The sequence below is a fragment of the Stylophora pistillata genome, chromosome 14 (genome assembly GCF_964205215.1).
Source record: "Stylophora pistillata chromosome 14, jaStyPist1.2, whole genome shotgun sequence".
NCBI lineage: Eukaryota > Metazoa > Cnidaria > Anthozoa > Scleractinia > Pocilloporidae > Stylophora > Stylophora pistillata.
The window spans coordinates 19,942,996-19,955,632 of record NC_142532.1 but is presented as its reverse complement, the minus strand read 5'-3'; the positions used below and the strand labels follow the sequence as shown (position 1 = coordinate 19,955,632).

The window sequence follows — 12,637 nt, the reverse complement described above, 5'->3', positions numbered from 1 at the left end:
AGTCACATTTTTTACCGTATTGAGTCATTCTTTTCTTTCAAATTTCTAAATCTAAATATCGTTATGTCGGTAAAATCGTGTAGGACATCACGCCAACTCAATTTCATGATGATGACAGCAAATTCATGTAGCAAGTGCCTGGTTAATCCTGCAATTCAAATATCTGTACATTGTTGGTTTGTTTCTGTTCTCTTGTTGGCTTGCCTGGGATGGCTTCAACAGTGCAAAAAAATTTAGAGACTTACTGTACTACTTTTGAGTTATGTAACACTGACAACAAAAATCAAACAGCATGATGCTGACAGATGAACTTTGAATTTTTATTCTAATATTTACTTCCTGGTTCACACGTTTGCTTTGAGCTACATGTAATTAATAAAAGTTAACATCTAATACATGCAATCTGTACAGTAAACTTACACCTCGTAGTGATTTAAAAAAAAATATCTTGTCTTTTGAAATTGAAAAGTGAAAAAACAGCAGTACCTGTCTTCTAGCTCCAGTACATGCAGGCACTTTGTCTGAGTTGAAATTTTATTTTTACTCTTTAAACCACACTTCTATGAAAGCATCTCACTAATGCAAAGTGGGTTTGACAGTAATTCAGGGGGGAAGCACATGTTAATACCCATAAAATTTATAAAGATTTTTAATTTGTGATTTTGCTTTCTAATAAGATTGGTGAGAGAGTTGTGGCTAGTATTTTTATCTGCTCTTAGCTGCACGATTACTACTTTTTAAATTAAGTTTTTTCAATGTAAATCGGCTTTCTTAAAGTTTGCCAAATTCTTGTGTCTGCCCCTCTCCTCCCCCCCCCCCCCACACTTCCTTTGTGTTATTGTACTTCTTTGAATGACATCATTATGCCTCTGATGCTGGAAGTGGCAAACGTTTCCTTCCATATTTTCCATCCACAAATGTGATATAATTCACATGTCTGTCAATAAAAACAAACCAGCAGTTGTAAGAAAACATGTAAAAAAAAATATTAAAGTAAAATCCTTCATCAAATTAACTGAGTTAAAATAATTAGTAAATGAATCTGTTCTATAGTTCTCCAAACTACAAGTGGACATATTTAATTGCATCATTCTAGGCAACATATGGCAATCTGCAGTCTTTCCTTACACTTAGGTAGCACGGAAAGCTGTAACACTCTTGAACAAAAGCTCATCTTTCAAACCGGCAGTCTAAATCCCACAGGTATCAATGAATGCTTTTCATTCCACTAATTTATTCGTGTTTTTCTCGTTGCCATGTTCCCAACATACTGTAGCTCCATTTTCTTCCTTTAAAAGCACACACAACCCACAATTCCTCTATTTGCTCCAATGAAGGGCTAACGCTCGAAACATCAGCTTTTATAATCGTAACGGTGGCAAGTTTACCATTTCAACTTCGTTGATATATTCAAATTATATTTAATTGCAGTTTCACTGAGTGGCAAAAGTCTTGGCACATTCCTTTACTTTTTTCCTTTTTCCTACATCTCTCATTTATCTCATTTATGATTTTTAGCAGCCTTGTATACAGGGTTCTAGATTTGCCATTCACCTTTCTCTTTTCTGTATGGTTTTAGATATGCTTTTACTTATCAGATTATTAGACTTTGAATCTGTTCAGATTTGACTCCGTTGTTTAAAGTTTTCCAGACGCTTTGACATTTAAAAAAAAAAGGAGTAGATGTGAGGTTTATCTCCCCGTTTAATAATAATAATTTACCAATTTATTTAGAGCACATTTACATATGCTGATCAATAGCGCTTTACAATTATATGTTTAAGAGAAAGCGAAAATACATTTCTGTGAGAATAAAATGAACTAGGTTACAGGCTATAAAAATACTTCTTAAAAAGATAGGTGTTAAGTGATGTTACTTGACGAAGTTCCATAGGTAGGCCATTCCAGAGTTTCGGAGCTGCTGCTGAGAATGATCTTGCTCCCAATGTTGTAAGCATCTTTCCCTTGGGAAAGATGCTTTCAACATTTTCATTTCAATGTTCCCTGGTTTTAACAAAATGGTCACAAATTTCAGGCAATATTGGGGACCTTAAGCAGTCAGGATGGCAACACCAAGGAAGACTTCGATTAAAAAATGAATTTCTACTCTTAGTTAGAATTTCAAAAATGGCTCCAGGAGCTTACTGTCTCATATAGCGCCACAGCTCAACTTCAGCATGACGTTTAAAGTGGCCGTTGAGGTCCAAATGGAAATTAAAATAATTTGCTGTCGCGGTTTCGGTTTGCAGACGACACAAATTTTGGCGATTTCACGTTGTTGTTTTGCATAGGACGGCTAAGAAATGTACAAAGTTTCGAAACGCATGTGCTGAGCTATTGTTATGCCAATTAGATCTCTTGTTTTTCCACGTCCTCATTGCCGTCGCTGTCATGGTTTCTTAAGGTCCCTATTGTCTTGGGGGAAGAGGGGGCTTTCAAGCAACCCTTCAAGAAATGAATTACAAGATTTCTGTTTATTATGTTGAGGAAGAGTTGTTGACTTTTTTTTTAAAGGTCGGTGCCATGAATTTGTGACATTTGTATACAAAGGCTTTCGACAAATATTCTCTACACTCATTAGCATTACATGAATCTTACTTGTCTAAGTAGTTGATTGTCAGTGCCTCGGGGTACTTTTTAGCCAGTTTAATCCACTCACTACTCAAGCTGTGTTTCCATGAGTATACTTCAACACTCCATCCCCTCTCCAGAGCAGTGACGGCACATCTGGGGAAACTGGTGTCACACTCTGACTTGCCTTTCATCCCATCTCCTGTGGCTAATACTAGTATCCCTGGGGCCAGTTCACAAAGGGCCTGAATAGTACAAAACTTTCATTAGTAAAATGAAATTAGAGTTTTGGATACTCTTTTATAGCTAGTCTCTCACAACCATCACCTGTGCTTGCATGTCCTGTTAGAAGTCTAAAGCACAACTGCAACAGTCTTCTTATTCACAGAGTGCTCAAAGCTATCTTATTCCAATGCTAAATTTCTTAAAAACTAGTTAAGCTGATATTTTGTAATATTTAATGTTATTGCATTTGTAACACTGTCTTAATATTAGCAGCCTGCAAGCACTATGGGTTATTTTGTGAAGTGTATATCAAGAAGGGAATACATTAGTCACAAATGATTAGTAGTAAGCGAGTTAACTCTTTCCAAATTCCAAATTCATCACTCAAAACAGCTTTAGTGTTGATCAAATTTCAATAATTTTTATGTTTAAAATAAATACTAACCTTGTAGATCCACAAGTGAAGTCCTTCATCTACTCTCTGCTCATCTTTTCCCCTTCTCTCCTCAAGATCAACAGTATATCCCATGCGTCTGTTTGTAGAAAAAAAAAGAAAAAAATTTCTTTCAGAAACTAGGGTGAAATGTCAGAGGAGGCAAAAAGGACTAATTTGACTAATCAGGTAGTTTCGTAAGTTTCAAAGTCCTTAAGTATAGAAACTCTTCACCATTCAGATGTCAATACCTGTAAACTTCCCAGACATGTTCAGTTGCAGGTGGGCTAGATCCACAAGCAAAGCCTCTTGTTTTAGTCCTTTCTTTTTCAAGAATTCTAACAAGATTCTGTAGCTTGACTCGAATATGTCTCTTGCGAGCGCCTGGATTCACCATGCTCGCACACTCCTGTGCACCAATGTATATATTGCTATTGTCTATTGCTACAACCATCCCATTATGAGAATGTAAAGAAGACTCCCTTGTCACTTCTGTCCTAGCTTTTTGTTCATTGAATTGAGATTGTACACTTAATGGAGATGATTGTATCAATAATGGTGGATGTGAACTGTTGCCTTTAAGGGAGGCATACAAATTTTCAAGTGATTGAGCTTTCTTTGTTGGAATGGATGGCACTAAAGTATCTGCAACATTTGGTAAACTTTTAGTTCTTTCCCGATCCTTAACTGCTCCATCATTCTTGCAATTTTGTGGTAGTTTTTCACATAATTGATTGTGACTTTCATAATTCACATCTTTACGATTTTCGATCTGAACATATTTTTTATCTTTGGAATTAACGTGGCTGCTGCAGTTGTAGTAATCAAGTTGATGGCTGTATAACCGATCTGTAACATCTTGATGGGGAACCGGGTTCTCCTGTACAGCCCCCACAAAATACAGACCAGATGGTTTAGCATTGCGAGTTGTGGTTGCGATGAAACTACTCTGAACATCAGCCTTCCCAGAGCTGGATATTTCAAGATAATGAGAATCTTTGTCATCAACTTGACAAGCCTTTGTCAAATACATAGTGTTTTCCAAGTTCTCCAGAGGATTGTTCTCGGCATCTGGTATATTTTCTAGGATGAGGGTTTGGTAGTCATCCTTGTTTGGCAATTTATGGTATTGCGGCAACTCAAATGCTGATCCTCCGGACAAATCAACACTCTGAAGGTATCTGTGAAACAAAGTGCTGGCTGAATATTCTGTTTTTCTGTAATCTTCATTCACTGGCTCACAATTACAAAGGAAAGAAAACAATTCCATATATTGAGCTCTTTTATTAACTCTTTAATTCCAAAGGTCTGATTGTGAATACTCCCCTCTAGCTAGAATTCATTTTCTTGAAAATTAGTAACAAGAATTTAGTGTTAGATCAAGATAACAACTTCTTCCAAGTTTGAATATTCTCATTACCTGTTTGCTAGATAATATATGGATATTATAGGGAGAAGTTACATGTTAATCACTTCTGGGAGTTAGGGGATTCAATGAGCTCGCATACAATACCTCCATGCCAGAATGAAGGAAATGGCCAACACTCCTGCAATCACCCCTAAGATGAACATGTATGTTGGGACAAAGATGACTTTAAACAAAGTAACGCCAGACTGTATTACTGTACTGTTGTCTCCTAAAGAGTGAAAGAAAAAAAATGTTTAAAATCAATTCAAAGGAAGTAAAATGAGTGAAATATTTTGTCATTATTTCATCTTACTTCAAGTAGCACACAACTTCAGGATTTTAAAAAAATTTGACAAACATTTTTATCAGAACAACAGGAAAAGGCTTCAAACAGTGGCAACAATGGTCTGGTGGTTGTCATAATCACTGTTTCTAATGGAGTATATCATTATTTTAAGAGATCTTGTGAGTTAAACTGCAGTTAGCTCAGGTCTGTAAAAGGTAGAAGGACTCTTAGATGTGAGTCTTACCACCTGATTGTCTACTTCTGCTGGTACCTCAGCTATTATCTATTAAGGCTTACACCACAAACATATTAGACTGACTGTTACAACTTTCCCTTGAGATCTTACCCTTCTTTGAAAATATACAAAAGGAATACAAAGGCAGATCCAGGAATTTTTGATTGGAGGGGTTCAAACTTTGGTTCAGAAAGGACTGTTGGACTCTTTTGAGGCAAATTACTTCTCCCCCACACCCCCTCCCACCACTCGCGGTTGCACTTTAAAATTCCTTGGCTGCTTACCGTTTACTTGGATTCATTACGAAAATCAGCCAGTTAAAAAGTGATATACAATCCTGTTGACGTAAGAGTTTCAGTCTCAAAGTTGTAAGCGTCAGCTCTGGTGGGGGGGGGGGTCTAGACCCCCAGACCCTCCCCCTGGATCCACCACTGGAGTATTGAAAAAATCATGTGTCACTTACTGTCTCTTAACGTCTTCACTAAAGCAGGAATTGAGAAAGGAGAACATGAACCTGGGGAGAAGCCACATGCCCTTAACTTGACTTCATACCATGACCATGGTTTTAAACGTTTTGCCATGTGCAACACATCTAACCCAGAGTACTCCAGCTGGCTATCAATAAACAGCTCATAATGATCTATTTCAACTTTGTTAGAGTTCACTCGACACCACGTGACACGCACTTCAGTTGAGCTAATGGCTGTGACATTTGGGACAACTGGCCTCTCAGGGGATCTCACACCTTCAAATAAAATTCATGTTTTACATTTTAGTTACATGGTAATTGTCTAAATTAAATTTAATTAAAAATAGGTTGGTTAAAGGAAGTAATCCTTGGAAACACACTCAGTCCAAGATGTAACCTCCCGGTTAGCTCAATTGGTTAGAGCGCCGGATTGTGTCATGTGGGAGGTCATGGGTTTGAGCCCTAGCCGGACCAATACTCATCGTCTTAAAATAAGTCAGGAGAATTTAATTTGCTACCTTTCTATAATCAAGAAATGGATAGATATTTTAGTCTTGGATGAGGATGAATAAACTGTAGGTCCCCTCTCCTGCAGGGTTAGAGGTAGGAGATGTTAATTTCCCGCACATAAGATTACTGTGCGGTGGATGTCCTCCCCTGGGTGAGTGTTGGCCCTGAAAAGCCCCTATGGGCAGTGGTCAATTAACCTATGTATGTATGTTTTTTCCTAATTTATATTCCAATTTACAGATGGTCCACAAAGTTGATACCAAACAAAGGTCTATTGAACGAGTCTCCATCCACTTCTCTAAGATCTCCCCCCCCCCCCTTTAAATTAACAGTGCCTTTCTAATCAAACTCGAGATTCAGTGGCTAGGGGGCAAAGAACATCTAGTCAGGTACCACAGCACTCAGTGAGTGCATTACAGACGAAAGAAAAGCGTGCAAATGCGATTTGACGATTTAGAGACAAAAATAAATCAGGTAAAATTAAGTAAACGCTTTCTAACTCGAGGACCAATAAGGGCTGATCCCGGAAAATTTCCCGTTAACAACTAGACAGTTGGAAGACCACATGACCGGCTCAGTTCTAAATAAAGAAAGTGAAACCTTGCGGGGACCATTCTGTGTAACTAGCAATAGTTTTTAAACGAACTTCTCTTCCTTGAAGAAATTATGAAGCTGCACTGACAGTGAATGCTTCAGACAAGGCAGAACCCTTAGTCTTTAGCTTCTATAACAGATTAGAAACTGCTGACAAAAGCGGTTGAATCTCAAGTGGGGAGCTCCATTGTTTGTAGAATTCTATGATCCATAGCCACAGGTAATCATTTACTCCAGTGAGCTCTTCAGCAATTTACTACCAGCTATGAAGACGATAACACTTGATAAAGTTACTAAAAAGGATAACAGTTTCATTACTTACCTTCAACAGTATCTGCCAGGAAAACAACGAAAAACAAAAACAGCACCATTGTTGCGTTAGTGAATCTGTCTGAATGGTGATCTCCATACAATGACACCCGTAAGTAAATTGTACGTGTTGATATTTACTCACAGTGCGCTACAAACAACTAAACTCGTCCATACACGTTAAAATGACTAGAGCCCGAACAATCAAAGAGGCGTTCAAACCCGATCAGTGTCATGCAAAGTCCACAAACAAGCTTCACTATTTTACATCCTAAAATATCTCGATGAACGCGTTCTTAGAGCTCGTGATCTTGGTAAGTTGTTCTTTGCTCTCCTGATTTCTTTCAACCAATAAGATTCGTCTGAGCCGGAAAGAAGCCATGGTGTCGTATATCAGGGAATTGAAAGTTACCTTTAGACCAAATTTGTACAAGTTTTATTGTCACTACACGAAAATTTCCGAGGCAAGTACCGGTAAAGGGCATTCTGTTTCGCTATAGGACAATTCTTTCCTGGTAATGTTAAAGTGCTAATGGTGTTTACAGCGTTTTTACAGTTCAAAGAGCTGTTTGTTCTGTACAAATTTTTAAACCGGGAATGTACATCTTAGACTGAGAGACACCCCGTGACGAATGTTGTGATTGCTGGCATAACACAATTTACCCTATCCCTACCCCTCCTAGGAGGGAAAATCGAAAGGGAAAATGGTTGCAGTTCACAGTTGATAGAAATAAAGTAAAGAAATACAAGCCCTTTGAATCCATTTTCTCCTCGATTCTTCTCATTTGGATACCGATATTTTCTACTCAGGGAAGAAGACGCTCTCGGGATTTACGATAAAGCAGCTGGCAGCTACAGCCTATGACTCTAGAAACTGCGAATTTTTTTAACTCAAGTAGATATTACTAATTTATCCTTTTCCGTCATCAGGGACAAGTCTGGAATTTTCACCTGCCACCGCTCCCTCTACCCATAACCCAACCCAACCGCATGGGGACAATTGAGTGGCAGATGCAAAGTGCAAAAGGTAAAAGTTATGGCTGTCCAAAGGTGGGAAAAAAACACGTCAGGTGAAAACCATATTGGCGTAAACATTACGTTACTCACTGCTACTTCAACTGGCCACTCCTTCAGCTTATCTCTTGTAAGTAGCAGATTACATAATATCCTCTTGACATAAACAAAAAATGTACTTTTAAGTAAAATTCAGTTTTTGATGTAATCTTATTACTTGCTTCATCCAATTTCCTGTGTTAAACGATACAAATTGGATCTGTGCTTAAAAACCATTTTTTTTTTCTGTTAGCGTGGTTCGATGAAGAAATATCCCTCGACGAAAACTTCTTTCTTCCCATCAATAAGAATTTAAAAGCAAGTGTTTTTATCATTGGAAAAATGTCTCAGTTGAAAAAAAAAACAGCTGCACAATAGGACTTCGTACATTCAAAAGGTCAGGTGAAATCACGTTATTTTGGAACGATATAAAAAAAATGCAACAGAATAGAAATTAAACAAAGTTGCATAATGTTCAAAGGTAACACAATATCAAGTTTACGAATATCACCTCGGGGTTTTGCGGTCATACCTTGACGTGACCCCATTCAACCTCTCACGTACCAACTTGCGCACACCCTGTAGAGCATTTTTCTAGGAAGGCGTAACGTTCTTCATGATGGCAACTTCAACTACTCCATGAGGTTAGAAGTGCCTCAGGTGTATCTAATTAAATAACTGGCACGTACTAAGGAGCATAAAAATCCCGTGATGAAGTGCGAGTACATCAAGATTAAAATGCAGTGAATAAAGCGGTCATTTCTTAAGAAAGAGCCACAGAAAAAAAAAGCGGTTTCAGAGGAGAACAAGTCAAAAATTTCTCCGCAAAAAAGTGAAATACCAGAAATTCTTTAAAAAATGAGTCTTAACTTGTAAACTTCACCGATGTGATATTTCAATGATCACTTTTGATTCCACAACCACACATCCTCATGCGCAGGTTCACCCTTCACACCCTAATATCGTTATGCGAGTTCTCCGCACTGTTCTCTACACGTTTCCAATGGTTGTTACATGGAGAATTTGCTGAACAATCAAGAGCTTCTTGATTTCACAATAATTTCCTTCATTCTTATTTACATTACGTTAATCTTTGATTCGGGGAGGGGGGGGGTAAGAGGGCGAGGGGAGAGAAGGGGGGGGAAGGGAGAGAGGAGAGAGGGAAGGGATTCTATTTGAAGAAATTACATGGTTATCCCTATTGGGGTTTAGGGGTTACCTCATCTACTATTTTAATTCTTCGCGTAAAAGTTAATCATATTACAGTTTTGATTAGAAACAGTCTGGTTATTTTTTTGTTTCTACTGCTTTAGTCCCTAGAACAATTCTCTATTTCTTTATGTTGTTTGAAATCTTCTTACAATTGCGGATGGCTCCTCAAGTAGGATACGAGAAACCCACATTTCACAAGGTACATACTAATCTTGTGTTCCTAAGAGTGGCAACGAAAAAGATTAACTTAACCCTTTAAGAGCTTTACCGGTAAAATGCAGCTTTGCAGGGAACATTCTAAACAGAGACAAACACGTGATGCCACTTTGAACACGGGATGGACAACTCCTAAAGCACCTACCAAAGCTTTGGATCAATGTCTGAGCAAAACATCAGCCAACTGATAACAAGTTGGGATAATTAACAATTATTCCACGAGCGCGCGTTGGATATGAGATGATAGATAGCCAACGAGGCGCTACGCGCCTCGTTGGCCATAATCATCTCATATCCAACAAGCGCGAGTGGAATAATTGTTTTATTAAAAACGCCCCCAAGAAATTATTATTTTGTTAGAAGAAACTGGATTTTTTAGCTCCCTTTTGATCTTAAGCTGACGCGTACGCTTACCATATTTGTAGATTATGGTATATTGGCTGATATACCATAATGGCTAAGCCAATAAAAAGTCTTGAATTGCATTATCCAATGATCCAGTTTTTAATAATGTTGGTTGGGGAAGGACTGGGTGCGCAGTTTCTTAGCTACCGACTTTAATAAAAAACTTTCATGCACAGGTATAGTTCACTGATCAAGCTCAAGGCAAAGATGACACCAAACAAAACAAATTCGATTTTTAAAGGTTTTTTAAAAGAATGAATCTAGCTATTTTCGCTTCCAGCCATCTAAATCCCAGGATCTCTCTTCCTTTCTTTCTTTTTTTTGAGACAGAGGAGCCTTGGAACAAGTACTGAGGAGTTCCAAACGCCATATGATATGATGTCGTATCAGTTGGCTTTCTTTATTGACAAGTTCACTACTAGATTCCTATAAGATTTTTTGGTTCGTGGATAAAAATCGTTGAGAGTTAACTTGTTTTTGTTTTGCCTTTTGTCTTTTTTTAACTATGCATCACGCCTTGAGTGTTTGTTCTCCATTCCAGCATTCCAGCCAGATCCTCGGCTGAAAATCTGCAACAAAAACAGCGAATAAAAGTGTAAGACTTTTAAAACACATCATCGACTCCAAGGTTAAAGTTCCTTTCCCTGGAGACATTCAGAGTCAAGGGTGTCTTCAGTTAATAACTGATCTGACGGCAATTCCTATCAAAAACAAACTGAATCATCAGTTGTCTCCAGAGGTGATTTAGCAAACTCAACGTCAAGGTCATATTCATCAAATCAACACACATGTTATGCATTCATTGTAGAAATTAGCCTGTTTCAGGAATTCAGGCTGTAAAACTAAACGCGTTAGTAGCGGAAGACTAAGAAATCGAGGGAGGTCTGTGTCGGGTTGCGTAATGTTCCTGACCCGACCCATGCCTCTCTCGCTTTTTCACCCATCCTCAACTGTTGCGCCTTTCGCTATTTTATTAACTAAAAGGCTATGTAAAAATGAATTCACTTAAAAATTACGTTACCTTGCATTGATGTGCACAGCAGCCCTCTTAGATTGTTTCACTTTCGCGTCTGAAAACAAGACAGCAAACGATGATTGCATAAAATGTGCCTGATATTAGATACAAGAGTGTGGGTGAAAATCTTTATTGATTAATGAAACCAAACACTTGCAGACACAACCCACATTAACCCTTTCACTCCCAAGATGCAAATATCAATGCTCTGTACTGGCTTTCATACATTTCCTATAAATAAAGCTCTGAGAATTTGATATTAAATCAAACAATCTCTCTTAGTTGGTAGTTCTCTTTCTCATCATCACCCTTGTATTTAAAAATGTTCTGACCTTGTAACAGTACACGAGAAATTTGTCGGATCACTCACTGAAGCGAAAGGGTAAACAAGATGGTTTGCTCGCTCAGAGAGGGTCAGAGTTTAAGCTGTCTTCAGTTAATAACTGATCTGACGGCAATTCCTATCAAAGACTGACTCATCATCCCGACCTCCGAGAAAGCTGCTTATGCAGGATTTCGTTACACTCTCTTTTAGTAGTACCCCATTGCAAACTCGCCCCCAACCAGATCAACCCCCTATTCACAACGCGTTTGCTCAACCGCCTTCACCAGTTTACCCACAAATCCTTAACTCCTTCCGTTACTTTAATTGGTGTTCCTTCATAGAGGGAAGGCAAAAATGGCAGTCTTAGATAAGATATGAAAATATTGAATTCGTCAGAAAAGGAACACGGTCTGCCCTTAAGAAACGAGTCAAAGAATTAGGAGGCGAACTGGTAACAAAAGGAATAAGGGGGTAAGTTTCTAAAGAAACTGTGGTACTGCGTTGGTGGGGGATTATCGGACAATTTTGGTTTCATCAACTTATTTGATAATGTAAATTGGCCACCGTAAAGAGTTTCAAAGCTAACTTTTCGAGCGCTAACCCTTCGTCAGTGCTTATGTAACTCTCTGGATGTAGCCCCCTCCCTCCCTTTTTAGTTTATCTACTGATCAAACTTAAATAACCTTAGTAAGAGAAGGAGTGAATTTCTTGTATTTATTGGGCGAATTCGTCGATATTGGACGAAGTAAATAATGGACGACCTTGCAACGGGGCAAAACCTAGAGATACCAATTTTCCAGGGTAAAAACTTGGACTAGTACCACTCCTCTCCGTCCCCCTGTACAGCCCTTCGTATAACTAATCTACTCACCCACCTTCCGTTGAAATAGCTACAGCAACCGGCTTTTAGAGTTATATTCTTGCGAATTTTGGCGCCAGGATGCCCAACACTAGAGGAAAAACGAATCGAGAAAAGGCCTTAGACAAGATCTGATTTAAAAGCAACTGTACTCACTGAAACAAGGAGAAACGCACTTCAAACTTACCATGTTGAGTCAACTGGTTTATGCCACTTCCGAGAGAAATGTCCAACAGAAAACTGCGAGCGTCTTTGACTTCTCCTTTCCTCTTCATAGCAGTTTGAGTAGAAAGGTAGGGAGTATCCAGCAGATGATCATCTCAGTGTTTCACAAACTGACCCTCGCACGCTACGATCTAGCTCCCCGCCAAAATAGGAGGCGCGTTAAAAATAGATGCAAACCAAGAGATTGCACAGTTTTCGGCTTAAAAATTTCCGAAGAATGAGCCGCAACGTTCCAGATGTGCAGCTCTCATTAAATAAACACAACTTCGAAAACCTTGTAGTTTACT

The 12,637-nt window shown here is 38.6% G+C and overlaps 1 protein-coding gene and 1 long non-coding RNA gene across 2 annotated transcripts; both read right to left on the bottom strand.

Annotated features, from left to right (window-relative positions):
- Nucleotides 1-299: 299 nt before the first annotated feature.
- On the bottom strand, nt 300-7,193 carry LOC111336518 (uncharacterized). Its single transcript, XM_022942625.2, has 7 exons — nt 7,054-7,193; nt 5,622-5,903; nt 4,743-4,866; nt 3,481-4,410; nt 3,242-3,329; nt 2,599-2,816; nt 300-937 (listed from the first exon to the last, which is right to left on the bottom strand). The coding sequence occupies exons 1-7, from the start codon at nt 7,100-7,102 to the stop codon at nt 862-864; spliced, it is 1,767 nt and encodes a 588-aa protein (XP_022798360.2). The 5' UTR covers nt 7,103-7,193; the 3' UTR covers nt 300-861.
- Nucleotides 7,194-10,227: 3,034 nt separating this feature from the next.
- On the bottom strand, nt 10,228-12,130 carry LOC148717002 (uncharacterized). The gene is made up of 2 exons (XR_015995153.1): nt 10,948-12,130; nt 10,228-10,495 (listed from the first exon to the last, which is right to left on the bottom strand). It is a non-coding gene; the product is annotated as an uncharacterized LOC148717002 (long non-coding RNA).
- Nucleotides 12,131-12,637: the final 507 nt, after the last annotated feature.

Coding starts and splice junctions, on each gene's coding strand:
- LOC111336518 (XM_022942625.2), bottom strand. CDS start 7,102: ATGGTGCTGTTTTTGTTTTTCGTTGTTTTCCTGGCAGATACTGTTGAA. Junction 4,867..5,621: donor AGTGAAGACGTTAAGAGACA/GTAAGTGACACA, acceptor TTCACTCTTTAG/GAGACAACAGTACAGTAATA. Junction 3,330..3,480: donor CATGTCTGGGAAGTTTACAG/GTATTGACATCT, acceptor TTCTACAAACAG/ACGCATGGGATATACTGTTG.